The 19,100-nt window shown below is 49.4% G+C and overlaps 3 protein-coding genes across 5 annotated transcripts in view; 2 read left to right on the forward strand and 1 right to left on the reverse strand.

Annotated features, from left to right (window-relative positions):
* Positions 1-629: 629 nt before the first annotated feature.
* LOC122159124 (carboxypeptidase A1-like) lies at positions 630-5,255 on the forward strand. Its single transcript, XM_042816333.1, has 11 exons — positions 630-733; positions 1,302-1,383; positions 2,066-2,200; positions 2,355-2,453; positions 2,606-2,707; positions 2,896-2,997; positions 3,486-3,596; positions 3,716-3,806; positions 3,920-4,119; positions 4,853-4,937; positions 5,029-5,255. Exons 1-11 carry the CDS (start codon positions 630-632, stop codon positions 5,214-5,216), a joined length of 1,299 nt encoding a protein of 432 aa, XP_042672267.1. The 3' UTR covers positions 5,217-5,255.
* A 907-nt stretch (positions 5,256-6,162) lies between these two features.
* Positions 6,163-9,808, forward strand: LOC122158950 (carboxypeptidase A1-like). Its single transcript, XM_042816036.1, has 11 exons — positions 6,163-6,240; positions 6,441-6,522; positions 7,000-7,134; positions 7,216-7,317; positions 7,697-7,798; positions 7,883-7,984; positions 8,096-8,200; positions 8,425-8,515; positions 8,942-9,141; positions 9,366-9,450; positions 9,564-9,808. Exons 1-11 carry the CDS (start codon positions 6,173-6,175, stop codon positions 9,749-9,751), a joined length of 1,260 nt encoding a protein of 419 aa, XP_042671970.1. The 5' UTR covers positions 6,163-6,172; the 3' UTR covers positions 9,752-9,808.
* A 1,498-nt stretch (positions 9,809-11,306) lies between these two features.
* Positions 11,307-19,100, reverse strand: part of CEP41 (centrosomal protein 41) — a 7,992-nt gene continuing 198 nt past the window's right edge. Inside the window, exons 2-11 of one of the 3 annotated variants that reach the window (XM_042816368.1) lie at positions 18,758-18,821; positions 17,959-18,006; positions 15,398-15,459; positions 14,967-15,036; positions 14,369-14,507; positions 14,037-14,188; positions 13,697-13,764; positions 12,741-12,855; positions 12,323-12,538; positions 11,307-11,937 (exon numbers count right to left, since the gene is read on the reverse strand). In XM_042816368.1, coding sequence (XP_042672302.1) covers positions 11,807-11,937; positions 12,323-12,538; positions 12,741-12,855; positions 13,697-13,764; positions 14,037-14,188; positions 14,369-14,507; positions 14,967-15,036; positions 15,398-15,459; positions 17,959-18,006; positions 18,758-18,821 — 1,065 coding nt within the window. In that variant the 3' untranslated portion in view covers positions 11,307-11,806. Of the gene's footprint in view, positions 11,938-12,322; positions 12,539-12,740; positions 12,856-13,696; positions 13,765-14,036; positions 14,189-14,368; positions 14,508-14,966; positions 15,037-15,397; positions 15,460-16,763; positions 17,935-17,958; positions 18,007-18,757; positions 18,822-19,100 lie in introns of those variants that run through there. The other 2 variants (XM_042816371.1, XM_042816370.1) reach the window with 2 other exon arrangements.

A 19,100-nucleotide genomic window follows, 5' to 3' on the forward strand; every position in this document is an offset into this window, starting at 1 on the left:
GAAAATCTTCCACCAGGAGGCCAACCCAGCGACAGAACACACTGTGGGGTATCCATCGTTGGAAGACTCCAAAACCCAACGTGGAAGGACCTGGGCTTCCCCCAAGGCCGAGTCCTCAACAGGCTGTGAGGGCTCGGAAGGCTCCAAAATCTGACGTGGAAGGACTTGGGCTGCCCTCAGAGCTGAGTCACTGGGGAGGTGGGATACAGCCCTCCAGATATGCCATCTCATCACAGCTACACCATGATCCACCTCAACCAAGACCTCAATCCTGGCACCACAGCTGGGACCAGCTCACAATCATCATCACAAACACAAATAGGGTATCCTAGCTAGGAACCTTGTGATTTGGTGTTCTGAAGCCATAAAAGACCCCCAGCTGTGGCACCATCCCCTGTCCCACCCTGCTCCCACGGGAGCACGTCCTCACCGTCCGTCTGTGGCAGCACTGGACTTGAAGGAAGATGTTATCAGATCCTTCCCCGACTTGGCTGCTCTTTTATTGACTTCTCCAAATAAAACAAACATTTGGGCTCCCGGAAGCCTTTGCTGGCTTATCTGCTTGTGGCTAGTGGCCCTGTGGGGACGACAGAGCTGGCCTTGGTGAGGGACTATATAGGTGCCCATATATGCATTTAGGACCAAAGGCTTACCAGCACCTGGTCAATATGAAGGTCCTCCTGGTCTTCACTGCCCTCCTGGTGGGCACCTTCAGCGAGCAGCTTTTTGTGGGGTGAGTCTTGCTGAAAGCAGCAGTTGGGATAGGGATGGGATGGGGATATGAATGGGAATGGGTTTGGGGACGGGGATGGATCCTACTCACCTCATGCATGAAGAAAAAATCCGTTTGGGTGTTTCTTTCACTGGTGGTGGGACCTCCAAGCATTCCCCAGGGAACTGAGACACATTTGGGGTCACATTTGAGATCCTCCGGAGAGCTGTGCTTCAACAGAGCAGGAGCACATCACCTTTGGCTCCATGTTAAAAGCAAAAAGCTCTGCTAATGGGTTTTATTTCGTAATGCTAATCTCTGGAAATCCCTCCCCAAATATAAGTTATTGTTATCAAAGTGTCTGCTCTGTTGTTTCACCCTACCCTTCTGCCAAAGCCAAACCTGCCTTATTTCCTACAATTTTAGATGCTCTTGTGATCAAAGGAAGGCATGAGACCACCTTGAGCTCCCTCGTGCTTATTTTTTTTCCCATGCATGTTCTGAAAATGCAATTTCTAAGCCAATAAGGACCACTCATACCATCCCCTTCCTGTCCCCTGCACCCACTGATGTCTCTACCATCCACTAGGGACCAAGTCCTCCGTGCTGTGGCCAGCGATGAGGAGCAGATTGCCCTGCTCAGGGCACTGGGTGAGCAGGTGGACCTGCAGGTGAGACCACCATAATATCAATTTTTACTAATTTTTATTTTTTTACTTGAATGAAGAAGCTGGGTTGCTGTGGGGGAGTGAATCCTGGCAAGAAATTATGTCAATGGGAGTAACAGATAAATCAGTGATAGGGAAGAGACTCCCTGCCACAAATCTGATTTCAGGTTTATCTTTACCAAAAGATTAAAACTGGCACACAGTGACTCCATCATCTCATTGCAGCTGCTCAGTTCACAAATTCTCTTTATTCAAAGATGTGTCCATGAGTGATTTGGGCTGAAGTATGTCTGTAGAAAAGGCCCATTGAGTAAGGTAAAGAGCCTCCCAACCCTCCTGGTCCCTAGGTTTGTCTAGACATCTTTTTGACCTTTGAAGACAGTAGGAATGGAGAATGTTTCATATGCTTCAACGCAGTAGAAATTGAGAACTTTGTAGAACTTTCAAGGCAATAGGAGTGGAGAACATCTTAGATCCTTGAAGACAGTAGGAACAGAGAACTTCCTGGATCTTTCAAAGCAGTAAGAATGAAGAATTTCCTAGATCCTTGAAGGCAGTAGAAATTGAGAACATCAGATGCTTCAAGACATTTGAAATGGAGGCTTTCTTAGATCCTTTACAGCAGTTGAAATGGAGACCTTGGATCCTCCAAGGCAGTAGAAATGTCTGCTCTTGTCCCCACCAGGTTGACTTCTGGCGCGACCCCACCAAACCTGGGCGCCCGGCTGACCTGCGGGTGCCCTTCTCCAGGCTGCAAGCGGTCAAAGTCTTCCTGGAATCCCATGGCATTTCCTACAGCATCATGATCGAGGATGTGCAGGTAGGGTGGTGGAAATGAGGGGAAGAGAAGGTAATGGTGGACAATGCTTTGCAAAACCTACACATGGGTTGGAGATAGTGGGTTTTGGAGGCAAGATGCAGACTGCATTGGGGCTGGGTAGGATATTTCTACCTGAAAACTTTCTCTCTAACAGCACTTACTGGATGAGGAAAAGAGAACCATGATGCTGTCCAGGCGGATGGAGAGAAGTACCAACAAGTTCAGTTTTGCATCCTATCACACTGTAGAGGAGGTACTTTGTTCTGCATAGTTTGTTTTGTGTTTGTGGAACCCAAAGCGTGGCTGTGTCCAGGGAAGCTCTGCATGTTGTGTCTGGTGCCAGATATCCTAAAACCCAAAGGTAAGCTAGGATCAGCTACACATCCCAGCACCTCCTCCTTTCAGATCTATGACTGGATGGACACCCTTGTGGCAGATTACCCCAACCTCGTTAGCAAGATCCAGATTGGTGAAAGCTACGAAAAGAGACCCCTCTATGTGCTGAAGGTGAGTACAGGGCCAACCTCTTTTCATTCCAACCAGATGCTGGAGCACTATGGAGTCCCCTCCTCGGAGTTCTCCAAACCCTCCTGGATATGGGGTTGGGCACAGATCAGATGGACCAGCAGTGCCTCCAACCCCAATCCTTCTGTCATTCTGGGAGCCACAGGGCTGACATTCCATTCTCTGCACAGTTCAGCACTGGGGGATCGAATCGGCCAGCAGTCTGGTTGGACACTGGCATCCACTCACGTGAATGGGTCACCCAAGCTACTGGCGTGTGGACAGCCAACAAGGTAACCCCATAACATGGACATCGCCATCCAAGTGGGGTGGGGAGTGTCTGAGTGAATGAGACATCACCCAAATCTCACTGACATGAAATAGCCCACCATCACTGCATCCATCCATGGCAATAAGCTTGGGCATCAGCTGGGGCTGTACCTGGGCTCCCAATCCCAATTTCTTAAATAAAATCCAAACAATGGCACCAACCTCATTCCAAACACATGCATGTGTAGGCCGTGGAAGAGAGAGAAAGGGAAAAAAGGGATGAACAGGTTTTCAAAGTCAGGGGTTGTAGGTTGCAGTCGGGTTGGGATTGTAAGCAGTGGGGACTGTCCATGAAGGTTTGGGTGAAGGGCAAAAGTTGCAAACCCAAGCCATCTCCATGGATGCTGTGGTTGAACCCAATTGGGAAAAAAAAAAATCCTACAGCCTCTCCAGTTCTACAGTCCTTTGTTCCTGGGACAGTGAGACAGCTCCCACTCCTCTCCCAATACAGCTTGCTGAAGATTATGGCCAGGACCCCACTGTCACCTCCCTTCTGGACACCATGGACATCTTCTTTGAGATTGTTACCAACCCCGATGGCTACGCCTTCACCCATAGCACTGTGAGTGCGGGGACTATGGGGTTACGTATCCCAGTGGTTGGTTCCAGCCATTATGTCCAGCAGTACTTTTTTGGGTGGCATATGTGGAGTTGACTCCATGCACCTGTGGTCTCACATAGAACCGTATGTGGAGAAAAACGAGGTCTGTCAACGCTGACTCCTCCTGCATCGGTGTGGACCCCAACCGAAACTGGGACGCAGGCTTTGGAGGTGAGGTATCACTCACATCAAAGGCTTGAACCTTCCTGCTGCTGGGGAGAAACCCGGGCTACAAACCCTTCCAGTGCATCTCATTGCATGTTTTCTCCTCCATCATGCCCCAGATTCTGGTTCCAGCAGCAACCCCTGCTCTGAAACCTACCACGGTCCCTATGCCCACTCTGAGAGTGAAGTGAAATCTATTGTGGACTTCATCCAAAGCCACGGGAATGTGAAAGGACTCATCTCCATTCACAGCTACTCCCAGATGTTGATGTTCCCCTATGGCTACAAGAATACACCTGCACCCGATCATGAGGAACTGGTGAGATGGCCCCAAAAAATGGCTATGGGGCTGCAACCACCAGCTTTGGGGGGAAATGGTTGGAATAGATGATCCTAGTGGTCTTATCATTTCATTGCTCTCTATAACTTCCTGAAGGGAGGTTGTAGTGAGCTGGGGGTCGGCCTCTTCTCTCGTGTCATTAGTGATAGGACCAGAGGGAATGGCTTCAAGCTACGGCAGGGGAGATTCAGGCTGGACATGAGGAAGTATTACTTTTCAGAAGGGGTGGTCAGGCACTGGAATGGGCTGCCAAGGGAGGTGGTGGAGTCACCGACCCTGGGGGTGTTCAAGGAAAGGCTGGATGTTGTGTTGAGGGACGTGGTTTAGTGGGAGCTATTGGGAATAGGTGAACAGTTGGACTGGATGATCTTTTAGGTCTTTTCCAACCTTGGTGATTCTATGATTCTATGATTATTAATCTTGATAGTTCTACGATCCTATGAAAAGTCAGGTCAGACTACGCTGGGACCCCAGAGTTCCTCCTGTTAGATGCAACCATGCGTGTTGAATCCACCATCTTCCAGGTCTTTTGAGGAGAGTAATTGCGAGATGTGCCTCTTTCTGACAAAAATTAAGGGTGTTTTGGAGAAAAGCAAGAGTAGATGGGTAGGAATAAATGGCGGGTTCTGAGTCCTGGTGTCCTGAGGTTTCTACTGCCTTGGGGAGATGTTAAATCTGCTGGATCTCACTGTTTTGGGCATCTCCTTTGCAGAACGCGTTGGCTGAAAAGGCAGTGAACGACCTGGCAGCGGTGTACGGGACAGAATACACCTATGGCAGCATTGCAGACACCATCTGTAAGCATCCCTACCCCTAAACATCTTGACCAACCCTACAGCATGGCCAGCGCTCAGTGCTGGGGTCTCGTCTTCCTTCCTCTCCCTACAGACCTGGCAGCCGGCACCACCGTCGACTGGGCTTATGAGAATGGGGTGAAATATTCCTATACCTTTGAGCTGAGGGATACGGGGCGCTATGGTTTCCTCTTGCCCAGCAGTCAGATCATCCCCACCGCCACCGAGACATGGCCGGCACTGCTGGACATCTTGGTCCACATCCAGCAGCACCCATACTGAGCCCACTGGTGTAAATGGGGAGGTGAACCCCATTGGTCCTACCCTACCATACAACTCAATAAAAAAAAAAAAAAAAAATCCCATAAATTCTATGTGGTTTAAGCCTAGATCTTTGGTTTTTCATGGTAGGTTTCAAAAACCCATAGAATACCCCATATGGAAAGGACCCATAAGGATCACTGAGTCCAGTGAATCACAGAATGTCCCGAGTTGGAAATGTTCCATAAGGATTATAGAGTCCTGGCTCCATATAGAACCACCTGAAAACCAGACCATGTGGCTGAGAAATGGTGGGAAAAAAAAAAAAACCAAAAAGATTTAGGAATCTGTTTTTAGGAATTTATGAATATTATTCTCCCGTTTTTGTTTTGGTCTTACACATTCCCATCCCTGCTCTCTGCCTGTCCCCAAAGGGCATTGGAGAGCGTGGATGGCCAACCCCAAATTTATTGCTTTTGGAGCAGCTCCAGTGTCCCTTCCCTTTTCTTTGGGTAGGCAGAGGGGCACCTTTGGGGACAAAAGGGACAATCTTTGTGTGCCAAGGGCTTCTAAGAATTGGCTGTATTATTTTTCCAGCTGAGACAACCTGCACCTGTGCTAAACTTTCATCCAATTCCCACCCCCCCAAGCAAACAGTGCGGTTTGGATCATGAGAAAACCAACACCTTGCACCATGCTCAGCCCAACATTACCCTTTTTCTCCTCCCCTGTGGGCGGTGGGATTTGGGATCCAGCACCTGCTGTTACCTTCCCATGTCCTGCCCGCTTGAGTCACCGACGGCTCCATCCGGTTTCCAGCTCCCAGAACAGGTTTCACTCAACCTTGACCACACCATCCGGAGCCTTCCCATGGCCCTGGGAATTTGGGCAGGTGGAGGGGGCTGGGCTGGAGATCACTAGGATTTAAGAAGTCCCGAGGTGCTGTGAGGACCAGGGACATATTCACTCGGCTGGAAATGAGGGCACTCCTGCTGCTGGCTGCCCTGGGGGCAGTGGCTGCTGCCACCCCTGAGAATTTTGTCGGGTAGGTGGGTCTGGACAGTGGAGGTGGCTGGGATGGGATATTGACTGGAATGGGTTAGTTGGGGACATTGGCTGGGATGGGGGCGCTGACTGGGATGGGGGACAGCAGCTGGTTCAGCCCCTATTTGACAAGGACAGCAGTGTGTGGGATGGATGGCGTGATGGCTGTGCTGAACCCCACAACACCCTCTGACCCCACAGGCACCAGGTGCTACGCATTGTCCCCAGCAGCGATGCCGAGTTGCAGAAGGTGCAGGAGCTGCAGGAGCTGGAGCACCTGCAGGTATGGGATAGGAGAGAGGGGGAGCTTTTAGGGACCTCTTCCCAGTCTTCTACTTTGCACCCCTGAGCTACGGTGCAGAGCAGGGATGTCCCATTGCTGGGGTTGGGGGAGGACCGTGTCCCACAGTGGGGAAAGGAGTGATGATGTCTCATTTGGGGAGATCCACTGTGAGATAAGGGGTATGATGTCCCATAGTGGGATGAAAGGGGGATGATTGTCCTTAGTGGACTTGAGAGGAGATGATGTTCCATAGTAGGGTATGAGGAATGATGTCTCGTAGAGGAGCAGCTGGTGGGACGATTCCCTATTTCTAGAGAGGATGATGTCCCATGGTGGGGTAGGAAGATGATGTCCCATAGTGTAGTAGAGGTGGAGAAGATAACCCATAGTGTGCTACGTAGAGAAAAACAGAAGGGGGAGGCGGAGGCACAGTCTAAGGCAGGATCTGACCCTCATCCCATTTTCTCCCCAATCCAGCTGGATTTCTGGCTTTCACCCCGTGGCCTTGGGAACCCGATTGACATCCGCGTGCCCTTCCGCAGCCTGCAGCCCGTCAAAGCCCACCTGGAGGCCAGCGGTGTCCCCTACTCCATCATGATTGAGGACGTGCAGGTCGGTGGTGCTGGTGTGAGTGGTGGGTGGGAGTCACGGGCTGGTGAGGGACGAGGTTTCATCTTGCCCCACATCCCACAGGCGCTGGTGGACCTTGAACAGATGCAGATGCTTCGTCGCCGCCGTTTCGTGCCATTCTCCACCAGTACCTTCGATTACACCAGCTATCACACCCTGGACGAGGTGATATTCTGCATGGGGGAAGCTCAAGATTTGGGGCACTTTGGGGGGAAAAAAACCCCACATTTTGGAATTGCTTTTGCAAAGGGGTTTGTTCTAAATTAAGGAATTAATGAGCCATTCATAGAGTCATAGATTCATTAAGGTTAGAAAAGACATTTAAGATCATCCAGTCCAACCATCAATCAATCAGCACCATGCCCCCTAAACCATGTCCTTAAATAAAATCATAGAACAGTTAAAGTTGGGAAAGACCTCTCAGATCACCAAGTCCAACCATCCACCTACCACCAATAGTGCCCACTAAACTGTGTCCCCAAGAACCACGCCTACTAATTCATCTACACATTCATGATCCCCTACGTCCCTCTCCCAAAACCAGATCTATGCCTTCATGGACCTACTGGTGGCTGAAAACCCAAACCTGGTCAGCAAGCTGGAGATTGGCCACACAACAGAGAACCGCCCCATCTATGTGTTGAAGGTATGGGATTTGGGGCCTTTGGAGCGATCAAGTTCATGAGTTGGTCCTCCTGCGGTCCCAATTGCCCCATTTTTGCAATTCCAGTTCAGTAAAGGTGGAACGAATCGCCCGGCCATTTGGATTGACACTGGCATCCACTCCCGTGAATGGGTGACACAAGCAAGCGGCGTTTGGTTTGCCAAGAAGGTATGGGCAGATCTTACATCTCCAAAGCCTACAAGGTCCTGTAGACACCTTGAGCACGGTGTGATCACCCCAATGGTGCTCCAGCCAGCCCCAAATCACTATCCTCTCTAGATTGTCGAAGAGCAAGATGAAGGTCTGGCCAACATCCTGGACCAGATGGACATCTTCCTGGAGATTGTCACCAACCCTGACGGCTTTGTTTTCACCCACACCTCGGTACGGTGCTGGCATTCATCTCATCTCTGCTGGTTGGAGCTGGGGAGCTGGATGTGGGCACAGCACAGCCCCCGAGAGCTCAAAGCCTCTCTATCCACATGTCTGTCAGTTAAAAAGGGGACATCCATGACCCATCCGTGTCCCCCAAAATGTTTTTGCTTCTCTGCTTGAGGCTGGAGATGCTCCAGCCCTGGATTCTGGTTGAGTTGGTTCTTCCCTTCCAGAATCGTATGTGGCGCAAGACCAGGTCCAAGCATTCTGGATCTCTCTGTGTTGGCGTTGACCCCAACCGCAACTGGGACGCAGGATTTGGAGGTCAGAACTCTCCCTTTCACCTGACAGATTGTGTTCTGCCCTCCAGGTGAAGGCTCTGATGTTTCTGGCTCAGAGAGATCCACTGGCGGCCCCAGGAAAGGGATGGGCTTTGGGTTCAAGGCATGGATTTGCATTCCATCAGGTCTTTTGTGTCATCAGAAAAGAGATGGGCTTTGTGGTGAATTTGGGTTCCATCAGGTCTTTTGTGTCCTCAAGGAAGGGATGGACTTTTGGGCTAAGACGTGGGTTTTGGTTCCATCAGGTCTTTGATGTCCCCTAGTGACCAATATCATAGAGACCACCATTGGAAACCATCACACAATGTTTATGTGGAGCGCTAGAAGCATTCCTCCTTGACCTCTTGTGACTCTCTGAGCCACCTAGATGCCAACAAATGCCATATTTTCACCATTCTCTTCTCCCCAGGCTCTGGGGCCAGCGGAAACTCCTGCTCAGAGACGTACCGTGGGCCCTACGCCAACTCGGAGCCAGAGGTGAAGGCCATCGTGGACTTTGTGAAGGACCATGGGAACATCAAAGCTTTCATCTCCATCCACAGCTACTCCCAGCTTCTGCTCTACCCCTATGGCTACACCACCACTGCCGTGCCTGACAAGGAAGAACTGGTAGGGCCTATTTAGGGGACACTGTGAAATGCCCACACTGCACCCCATGCAAGCAGGAAAGAAGACCCCCCCCCCATAGGGACTCCTTGAGGCCAGCACTACTGAGTGTTGCCTACTGTTTTTTGACAGTAGGATGAGTGTCAAAGCCTTTTTTTTTTTTTTCCTCTCCATTCTACCGTAGACTTTCCCCTACCCCAAATCACATTTGTGTGTCTTTCCCCCAGCACCAGGTCGCAAAGGAAGCTGTGGAAGCTCTGTCCTCTCTGTACGGCACGAATTACAAGTATGGCAGCATCATCACCACCATCTGTAAGTAACGGAGGTTGTTCTCCTCCCAGTGAAACCAAAATCACATGAGGAGGAGTCCTCATGTCCTACCACGAGTCGCAGAGCGAGCAAAGTTCCGCTCTTTCCTCACCAAGATCGAGCAAGCGGAGGAACCATCGACTGGACCTACAATCAAGGCATTAAGTACTCCTTCACCTTCGAGCTCCGGGACACGGGACGCTACGGGTTCCTGCTGCCTGCCAGCCAGATTGTCCCCACTGCCCAGGAGACGTGGAAAGCTCTGGAGGTCATCATGGCACACGCACGGAATCACCTCTACTGAGCAGGATCTGGAGCTGAGTGGTGGTCGAGTTGACTGGGGAGAAGAATGCAATAAATAAGTGAGAAAAAAAAGTTTAAAAAGGATGGTTTGGGTGGTGTTTCCCTCCTTCCAAACACAACAAAGTGATCCAGTTGATAGCCAACATAGTGTGCGTTGACCTATTGAAACTTCCAGACTCTACTGAGTTTATTCTTTCTTTCCAAACAATACCAAGTCAAATGTCAAAAAAAACAAACAAACAAACCAACAAAAAACCCACCAAAACCCAACTATCCACAGAAACTCATCAAGGTGATCGGAGAGTGCCTTTGTTGCCCTTGATTTGAAGGATCTTAAACAGCACAAACTGTTTTCTCCCCCCATTTTGGAAGGTTTTCATGCAGATTAAAGCAGGTTTTCAGCTCCTTCTCGAACCACTGGACAACAAAATCAGGATTTGATTTAAGGCAGCACACACAACCCTCACTCTCATCATTTTCAGCTGGATGCATCTGTAACACCATCTCCTCCTTGTGCTCGTCAGGGTGAAATAATTCCTCTACCCCCACACTGCTGGACCAGGAGGAACATAAATGATCTCCTGGTGCTCTCATGTTCACACTCAGCTTCACTTATTGCCCTAGAAATGGTACTAACCAGCCAACCAAACCAGGCAAGCCACCATCTGAAGCCAGCTGGAGATGGCAGTTGGTTCAATACTTTTATTTCACAGGGACATGGAAGTGGAGGTACCATACAGAACAGAAAGAGGCAGACAGCTCAGGACATGGAGATTGAAATACGCATGGGAGGCAGCCCCATCAAATCCCAGTGTTCATTTCCATGTCCTACCCAAGGTGGATATCCCACTTTCCATCTTCATGCCAATGGACAGAAATAAGACACAGCCCTGCTGTACTTTTTATTTGTGTGTCAATACCTGAGCAGGCCTTGCACTGCACACTTCAGTACATCCTTACACGCTCCCTCTGGAGGTGCAGGCCAGCAGGTGATCAGGATGAGCTTTCCAGTTGCTGGCTGCAGAAACATCACTGCAGTGAGCATTTCTGATGTAAGACTCGGGGCTAAGCTTGGTGCTCCTCCTCCCATATTTGATACTACAACGAGTGGCTGAACAGAGCAGTCCAGAGGCACAAAAGCTGCTCATTACACCTCTTCCTTTCTTTCACAGGGATACAACGTAGGTAAAGCTGGTTGTGATTTCCACACCCTGCCTCTGCTTCGTCATTGATTGAATTTCAGAGTAGCTCAGATACTCCAGCCAGCATTGGCACAGTGCGAGCACTGATGAGATGAAAGCTTTCATGAAATCTCCACATCCTGTTCAGTTACCAGAGATTCACTTTTAGGGTTACTTTCAGGACTCTGATGAAAGGAGAGAAGAAGATATCCCCTCCTTCAGCCACCCTCAAACAAACCCACTCCAAAACACGTTGGGAAGGGTATGCATAGGAATAAACTTCAATCCCTCTGACTCACCTCCAGAAAAACAGAGCCATCTCATAAATCATCCATAATTAAAGACAGCTATCACGCCTCTGCGCCACGCCGGTCGTTATTTCCCAAAACATCTTTATTATAAACACTTAATAAATAAACACAAGAGAGTGACGGAATCCTCTCCACCATTTTGGCAATTTGCTCAATGTCCATCCCTGCCACAAAACACCACGGTTCCTGCTCACAATTTTCTGACCCGTTTCCTTTCACCGTTAGCGCAGAGCCTGCAGCTTTGAGCCGGGCACAGAGGAACGTTTGCTCCAGACACAATTCCTCAGTCTGAGCTGCAGGTCTTACAGATCCATTGCTACTTGGTCACGGGCTTCACTACCAGTTTTCCCCCCTCCCCTGTCCTGAAGGTCACTTCGCCAACGTGACGCTGCTCCTACAAGACGTCACACCAACCCTTCCATCTCCCCAGCCTTATCCAAGCTGCCATTTCATACATCACCACCGCTTTCCACAGCGGATTCCTAAAATGACAAACAGGGCTGCACTGCTCAGCGTTCCCAGAACCTGGACTCTCATTTATTCAGTGGAAGGAGAGACGGCTGCTTATTTCCACGGCCTGTTCTGGAAGCTGCTCCTGCTGAGCACACGGGATCCTGCCGTGCTGGGGAGGCTGGGGCTGCTCCGTGCTGTTGTTGCTTTGGAATCACGTCCTGAAGAGCCACGGCTAAGGCGACCTGAAGGAGAAGGAGTGGAAACACAAGTTGAAGCTGAGGGATGGAGAACGATGACGTACCAATGGTTTGCTGCCCCTTGTTACTGTCCTGACTCTAATCTTATAGACTCTCCAGTAATTCCTGGACAGTTTCAATCAGACTTTTTTTTGTTCTTAAGAACTTGCAAAACCAGCTCACCACCAAGAAAACCTAAAGGCATTCAAACACAGCGGGCAGCACGGTGCATGCCTGCCCCAGCAGAACCAGGATCGTGCAGCCATACAAGATTCCAGTTCTTTGGGAACAGCACAGTTTGGAAATAAACCTCTCCCCTTTCCCAGCCATCTCACTGCAAGAATACAGCAAAGCAGGAGAAAGCTGCGTGGCATCTGTCTTGGATTCTTACTGGCAGTGTCTGAAGGAAGCTGCTCCTCTTCGAGGTAGTACTTAATCTTCTGCAGATCTTCTGCTGAGTACCTCCATTTGCTCTCAGCACGTGCGGGTGGCACTTTGGGAACAGCCTTTCTTCGGGCAGACCCTGGGGGAGCTGCCACCTGGCAGGAGATGGGGAGCGAGCCAGTGACAAGTCCTTCTGGGATCTTCTGTGCAAGCACCTTCAGCCCTGGAGATGTACAGCCCACGTGTTGTTAATGACCACCATCCAACGTGGGAGCAGCGATTTCGCCATCACAGGACAGAATCCAACCATCCCTTTCCCACCCTCCAGCTCACCCAAAACCCACTGAGCCCGCTTGGGTCCTATGGAGCCCATTTGGGATATACTGAGCCCGCTCCCCCCGCTGTCCTGCCCGTCCCCCACTGACCTCCAGACAACATGAACAAGTTCTCAAAGCCCCTCTCACACATGGTGGTGGCAGCCTGGCTGGCGAGCCGTTCGTCGTCGTCGTACAAAATTATAATCTTTCCATGGGCATTTTTCTGATGGGTGGAAGAGCTAAGGGTGTATTTGTCAGTTTGAGGGGACTTAAAAGCATAGAATCATAGACCAAGGTTGGAAGAGAACTCCAAGATGATCCTGTCCAACTGTTGATTGAGACCTAATACGTTTCAGAACGAAGCTGGAGATAAACTCCCTGTGTGATTTCCAACTATTGGGTAGGAAAGCCTTCCCCTCAGTGTTTCTAAATCTGATTTCTCAGCAGCTGAAGCTTGCCAGGCACTGGAAGGGCACAGCCTGATCCCCTCTGTGAGCATATATTTCACCACTGATCCAAAGACTGGTTAGCAACTACCAGTCAGAAACAATTTGTTGACAACCTCCCCTCTCCCCTGCGGCCCTCCCACACGAACAACTTGGGAAATGATCAGCCTAATCCCAGCTAATAATCCTCTTTTTGTCCTCCTGAGAAAAGACAATCCTCATCAAGGTGCTGGGAGGAAGCCAAAGGATTGGATTTGAAGCCCAGTGATCGAGCAACAGTGAGACAGCTGCCCAAGGGATACAACTGTGGCTGCTTGAAGGCAAGTCCAATCCCAGGAAACACCAGATTCACACAGCTCCCACTGAAACCAAGAGGTTTCTGCTTTAAGGAACTAGAACTCAGCATCTGAAGGCTGCAGCAGAGCCCCACCAAGTAATCAAAGCCTGCAGAGAGGAGTTTCCCTCCCGCCCTCCTTGGAATCCCAGGATTTTGGTGGCTAAACATTGTCCTGGTTAGAAGAATTGCTTTTGGAATTGGTTTTAGAAGCCCTTTGCCAACGTGTTATCAGTTGGTTTTTCTCACTGCTGTTGATTCCACACTACATACATAAAGGATACATATTCCAGAATACTGTTTGTATATGGATTCATGGCTCTAGATAGCATTGTAATAGGATAAGAATAAGCTGCAGAGGAAGGAAAGAAAAAAAAGAAATCAGACGGTGGCTGAACACCAACATCACAACCTGCAACACAGCTGACACAGGGTTGTAAGAGTAATAGATACGAAAACCAGATTGGAAACTCGGTGAATAAGGGATTAACATGAGCTCCATTCCCTCATCCCTTGCCAGGGAGGACGGATGTGTGGATGAGTGCAGAGAGCATCCAAGCAAAGCCCCCCAGAACAACACGCAAGCCTTCAGCCGACAGCAGGCTGGGATTCCAGGCTCCTCACCTCCAATTATGTGACACTGGTCGTAAGCATCGCGGTCTCGTACATCCAACAGCAGGAAGGGGCAGTCAGGATAAGGAGTATCCTTTGCCTGGGTGTCTGCTTTCTTATGAGTGTCCTTTTCTATATCCAACTCGCCGACACCGCTGATCAGACTGCAAGAGGAAAGCAGACGTTATGCTGCCAGCGCTCCCTCTGAACACTTCTCTTAACCCACGAGAAGCTGCTTTTTCCCCCCTCCCAGTTTTCCCGACAGCTCATTTATGTTTTAACAGCTGGTAAGAAAACAGTTATCTGCCACGAGAAAAAGGTGGTTTTGTGTTGTTATCAGGCACCTCTGCAGCGTGGACCGATACGATTCTCCACCTCCGGTGCTGTTTATGAACAGGACAGGACTGGGGGGTGTCCCATTGGGGCTCCCTTGGCCATTTGTCCCCGCTGTGAGCTCGGCATCTGAAGCAGCAGAATTGCCATCTGGGAAGAGAGCAGGGCAGAAAGATTAAAGTGTTGCAGGAAATGGATGAGCAGGTTTTGATCCCAGGCTCTATTTTATGAAAGAAAGTGCATCTCAGCAACAGCCACATCCTCATTCTCTTAGAAGGACAATTTACTGAGCCCCACATCAAAAAGGAGAAAGAGCCACATGATTTCTGAAAGCTGAAGATCTCCTTCTCAAGAATTGAGCAGAAATGTAACAGCTCATCTCACTCTTGCTGTTCGTTATATAGAGTTACTGCACCAAAACTTCTCAGTGTGATGACTTTCCTTCTTGAGAGCATTTCTGCTTTAGGAGTTATGCATCCCAGAGCAGAATGGCTGCAGGTGGGGTTATTTTCCCCTGGTTAAGGGCTTGCTATGCCTGCTAGGGAGCAGTTCAAGGTATGACAGCGATCTACAGCTCCATTTCTTTGTGCTCACAATAAATATTGTTACCTTCCAGTCTGTGGATCTCCTCATTCGTCACTTCTAAGGTTTCATCAGACAGAGAAGCAACCTGAACGACCTGCAGGGAACAAAAGCAAGCCACAAAGCCTTGATACACAGCTATCAGTGAAAGACAGCAGGGATCACCTTAAGGAAAAATAATCCTCAAGCCAACGTATCTTTAACCCAGCATACTTTCCACTGGGCTTAGGGATCAAATATAGATGTATATTTGAGAGATATTCGCAGTGCTGGAGCCATTTATTAAACAAAAATTGTACCAAAAAGGAAGAACACTCTGCTTCAGGACAAAGCAGGGAAAGAAGCCATAGAAGAGCCCCATGAGAAAAGAATTACCCATTGTCTGAGGCTATGTAACCACAGGGAAGGCTCTGGGTAAAGCAAGGACAATGAGCAGGAGACAGAAGATCCACACTTACCAATTGGGCAAAAGTTGTCACTTTCAGCCTTTTGAACAGCTCGTCCTTTCTGTACCTGTAATCTTCAACAAAACAGAAGAGAGTCAGTACATCTCAAACCCATTCCCAGCTCTTGCACATTGCAAGGCAAGGCATGGCCTCAGTTACTTTGCAGATCCCTGCAGAACGAGGCTGAGCTACACCATGCTCTAAGCTTTTTTGGAGACACTGAGCTCTAACATTAAATGCCTGCTTCAATCTGACTGTTTGAGATGCTCCAGGTCTTCTCAATAAATCACAGGAACTGGAATTTAACACAAAGTGAGCAACCAACACAAGGGGTGTAAGGCAGGGAACGGAACAGACTGCTGCAGATGCCAGCTCAAAGCAGACATAATTGCCACAGAGAGATGGGGCTAATTAAATCCTAAGCCTGAAGACAAAGCTTAGAGGATGAGAAAAACCCCATTGGAACAACTGGCAAGCAAGCAGAGCGGAGATGATGGAGCTCAGAGGTGACAGGGATGGAAGCCTGAGTGCTTTGAGTGCTCCTCCTTTCCCTTCCTCCTTGCTTGTGAGGCTCTACCCTTCACATCACAGATTCCCATTTGGAAACAAGTAAAATCCTTTGCATTTTTTTTCAGTATCTTCAGTAACTGCTGGGGATACACCTGGGTGGCTTCTCTATGACTAAGAGGAGCTAATAATGCAGCACAGAGCCTTCATCCAATCCAGTTAAGCAGCTCTAAATCCCACCATCTGCTGAACTTCCCTCGATAAGCAGCAGGGAGATGGGGGAGGAGGGCTCCAATCCTCATCCCTGTAACTGCTGTATGAGGAACAACTGCCACGCTCCCCTTATGGGAGCACTCTGTGTGAGATTCCCATCCCATTCCTGCAGCAGCAGGCTGATTCATTGCCAGCAAACAGAAACCAACAGGTTTCAGAAAGTCAAAGAGCTGAAAGAGATGCTCAGAGCTCCTGGAGGATTCTTTGGTTTCAAGCATCAGCTCTGTAACTATGAGACAGCAGCAGTGATTCTCTCTCAGGCAGCACCTGCCCAGCACAAAACCCAGGTCATGAGAAGAACAAGAAGCGATTTTGGTTTAGGAGGCCTAAAAGCAGCAAAGCTTACGGTGTCACACATGTATGTGACAGCAGTGCTTTAGTTGCAACCACTGTGCAAAACTGGAGGCTTTCTGCCAGTCTCAGTTAAGGAATCTTTACCCCAGAATAAGCTTTTATAGCCCAGCTCTTTAGCACCCAACAGTCGCCAGCACAAAGCCAGACCTGGAACAAACAGCTGAACACCTGAAGAAGGACCTCAGCCATCACCAAAGAGCGCAGAAGAAGAGCTGCTCCTGCCCACAAAAGCAATGCTACGTACCTGGTTCTGCCCTGGGAGCTCCGTTTGGATTTTCTGACATTGTGCTTCGGGATGCAAACGCTCTGCGGGGTGTGGAAAAGTTCCTCCAGTGCTGGAGCACAGAGAAGGGAAGAGACGTGGCGTCTCTCCTCAAGTCGCTGCTCCAAAGGACAATGATCACACTCCCAGCTATCTTATTTTTGATTCCACTGCAGGCTCGGGGTATAAAGCCCCACTCTCTCACATTACACAGAGACAGAGAGCTCGCTGTGCTACACATTCAGAGTCAGACCCAAACGGTGTCATCTATCCATGAGAAATCAAGGGAGAGGTGTTTCTGAACTGCCTGGGAACACAAGGTGCCCATTCAGGGTAAACACAATGGGAAAGTTCCTGCCGGAGCCCAGGACCAGAAACAAAAGGATTTCTACCCGAGGAGAAATCAGATTCACAGGAGAGATTGAAAACCAGCAACACTGACACAACAAGATTCTCAGAGCTGATAAAAGCGATGGCAGCGCAGTGTTTGGGACTGAAATCTTAGTCTGTCCACACAGGATTTTGGAAAATAAGGGTGTTTCTCTCTTGGCTTTCCCAGAAGATCTGTGGCAAACAAACAGCAACAAAGGGGCTTTTCGCATGAAGCCAAACACAACGTTTACGTGCCACGTTAGTGACCTCCCTCACACACTGAGCACTGCCACCTCACTGTGCTGCACCAAGAACCAAGACTGAAGATTGAAAATCCTAATTAATCCTCTTTAATTGTGGGGGCTCAGGGGTTTAATAGCTTTGCTGGCTCTGCGTGAAAACAGTGCTGACAATGGCTGGAAAGAAAGCAGGAAAAGCTCAGCTTTATCAGCATGAATTTCAACAAGCTCCTTTTCGGTGGGAGCACAGAGCAAAGGATGGGATCAGCTGTGCTTCCAACAGCCCAAAGCCTCAGTGCTGTTAGGTCCACCCTAAATCACCAATTATAGCCCCAAAAAAGCAGTCAAGAGGCACGAAAACGTGGAAGGTGCTCACAAGAGAAGCAAAGTAGGAGAACCATGGTATTTCTTTATGCTGCTGGTGTGTGTTTATGGAGTTTCTTCCTGTGGGCACTGCCAGAGAGGAAGATCTCTGAGCAAGAAGAGGGCTCAGCACTGCTGCTCAGAGCTCCTTCGGTTTGGAACTAACCCACACAGTTACATCCTGCCCCACTCCAGGTACTCACTTCTTTTGATTTCCTCCAACTTCTCAATGTATTTTGTCAGACTGCATCCTGCAACAACAGCAACCAAACCGCTTGTTACAAATCAGTGCTTTTCATCACGGCTTAAATAACTTTCAGAAGGAAGGGATGGCCATGCTGAAGCTTTGCTGCACCTACAGGCAGGGTGTAAAAAGCCCCTGTAGGGGATGCAGGAGCTCACAGCCAATAGTCACAACTAAAAGAGCTCAGATCTTCGGTGTGCACTCACAGTGCTAAGGAAATCCCTCTGCAGAATGCATTTAACTGCTTTATTTTATGGGATTTTCAGTGTGGGGCACCAAATACAACCTCCACACCAATCCCTCTCTGCTAGAAAGCAGTTCTGGTGAGATTTCAGAGGACAACACCATTGCCTTCAGGAGGCCATCACCTGCAGCTGTGGTTACGCTGTCCTTATCCCCACACTGCCTTGGGATACCACTGCAAACAGGTAAAATCCAATCACTTTAACTGTACAAAAAGCTCAAAAACCCTTCTGAGCAAATAATGACTGTGAATTATACTTTTGTCATATATTAACTTATAGAAGAAAGGCCAACACGTAGCGACTCCAAGCTCAGTAACTTCTATGGGAGTGCACAGATCAGAACCTGACTGACGAATAACAAGGCAACTATCACAAGGATCCAAATTACGACGCGAGATCTGACCCTGCTGCACAGGATTGGGGTAAAGCAGCTGAGATGCTCAGCATAACTATTCCTGTTATTCCCCTCCCCTCTGCTGGGCAGTTTCCAGGCCCGCTCACGGTGCCACTCACCGGTATCGAGGCGGGTTTTGATGTGTTGGTACCGGGGGTTCTGAGGGATGCGCCTGGTTAAGTACTGTGGGATGAGAGGGGAGGAATCAACGCAGGAAAGGGGAAACGATGGGGACACGGGGACGGCTCTAAGAGCACAAAGAGCAGAGAACAGCCCCGCAACGCCCTCTGACTGTCGGCAAGCCAGGCTCGCAAAAGGGCACCAAAGCACCAAAAGGGCTCCCAAGCCCAACTTCACCCCTCCTCACCCCATAACCCCCCCCCCCCCAGCCCTACATCACACCCCCATACTCCAAGCACACCCCCAAATCCTAATTATTCCCCACACAGAACCTCTCCTCTC

The sequence above is a fragment of the Centrocercus urophasianus genome, unplaced genomic scaffold (assembly GCF_019232065.1).
Source record: "Centrocercus urophasianus isolate 14NV4802_14NV808 unplaced genomic scaffold, USGS_Curo_1.0 seq_15, whole genome shotgun sequence".
NCBI lineage: Eukaryota > Metazoa > Chordata > Aves > Galliformes > Phasianidae > Centrocercus > Centrocercus urophasianus.

Bases quoted from the DNA above. Each gene is read 5' to 3' on its own strand.
- LOC122159124 (XM_042816333.1), top strand. From the start codon at position 630: ATGCATTTAGGACCAAAGGCTTACCAGCACCTGGTCAATATGAAGGTC. The intron at 3,807-3,919 runs GTGAGGTATCAC...ATCATGCCCCAG, and splicing joins CTGGGACGCAGGCTTTGGAG to ATTCTGGTTCCAGCAGCAAC. The intron at 4,938-5,028 runs GTAAGCATCCCT...CTCTCCCTACAG, and splicing joins CAGCATTGCAGACACCATCT to ACCTGGCAGCCGGCACCACC.
- LOC122158950 (XM_042816036.1), top strand. From the start codon at position 6,173: ATGAGGGCACTCCTGCTGCTGGCTGCCCTGGGGGCAGTGGCTGCTGCC. The intron at 7,135-7,215 runs GTCGGTGGTGCT...CACATCCCACAG, and splicing joins TCATGATTGAGGACGTGCAG to GCGCTGGTGGACCTTGAACA. The intron at 8,516-8,941 runs GTCAGAACTCTC...TCTTCTCCCCAG, and splicing joins CTGGGACGCAGGATTTGGAG to GCTCTGGGGCCAGCGGAAAC.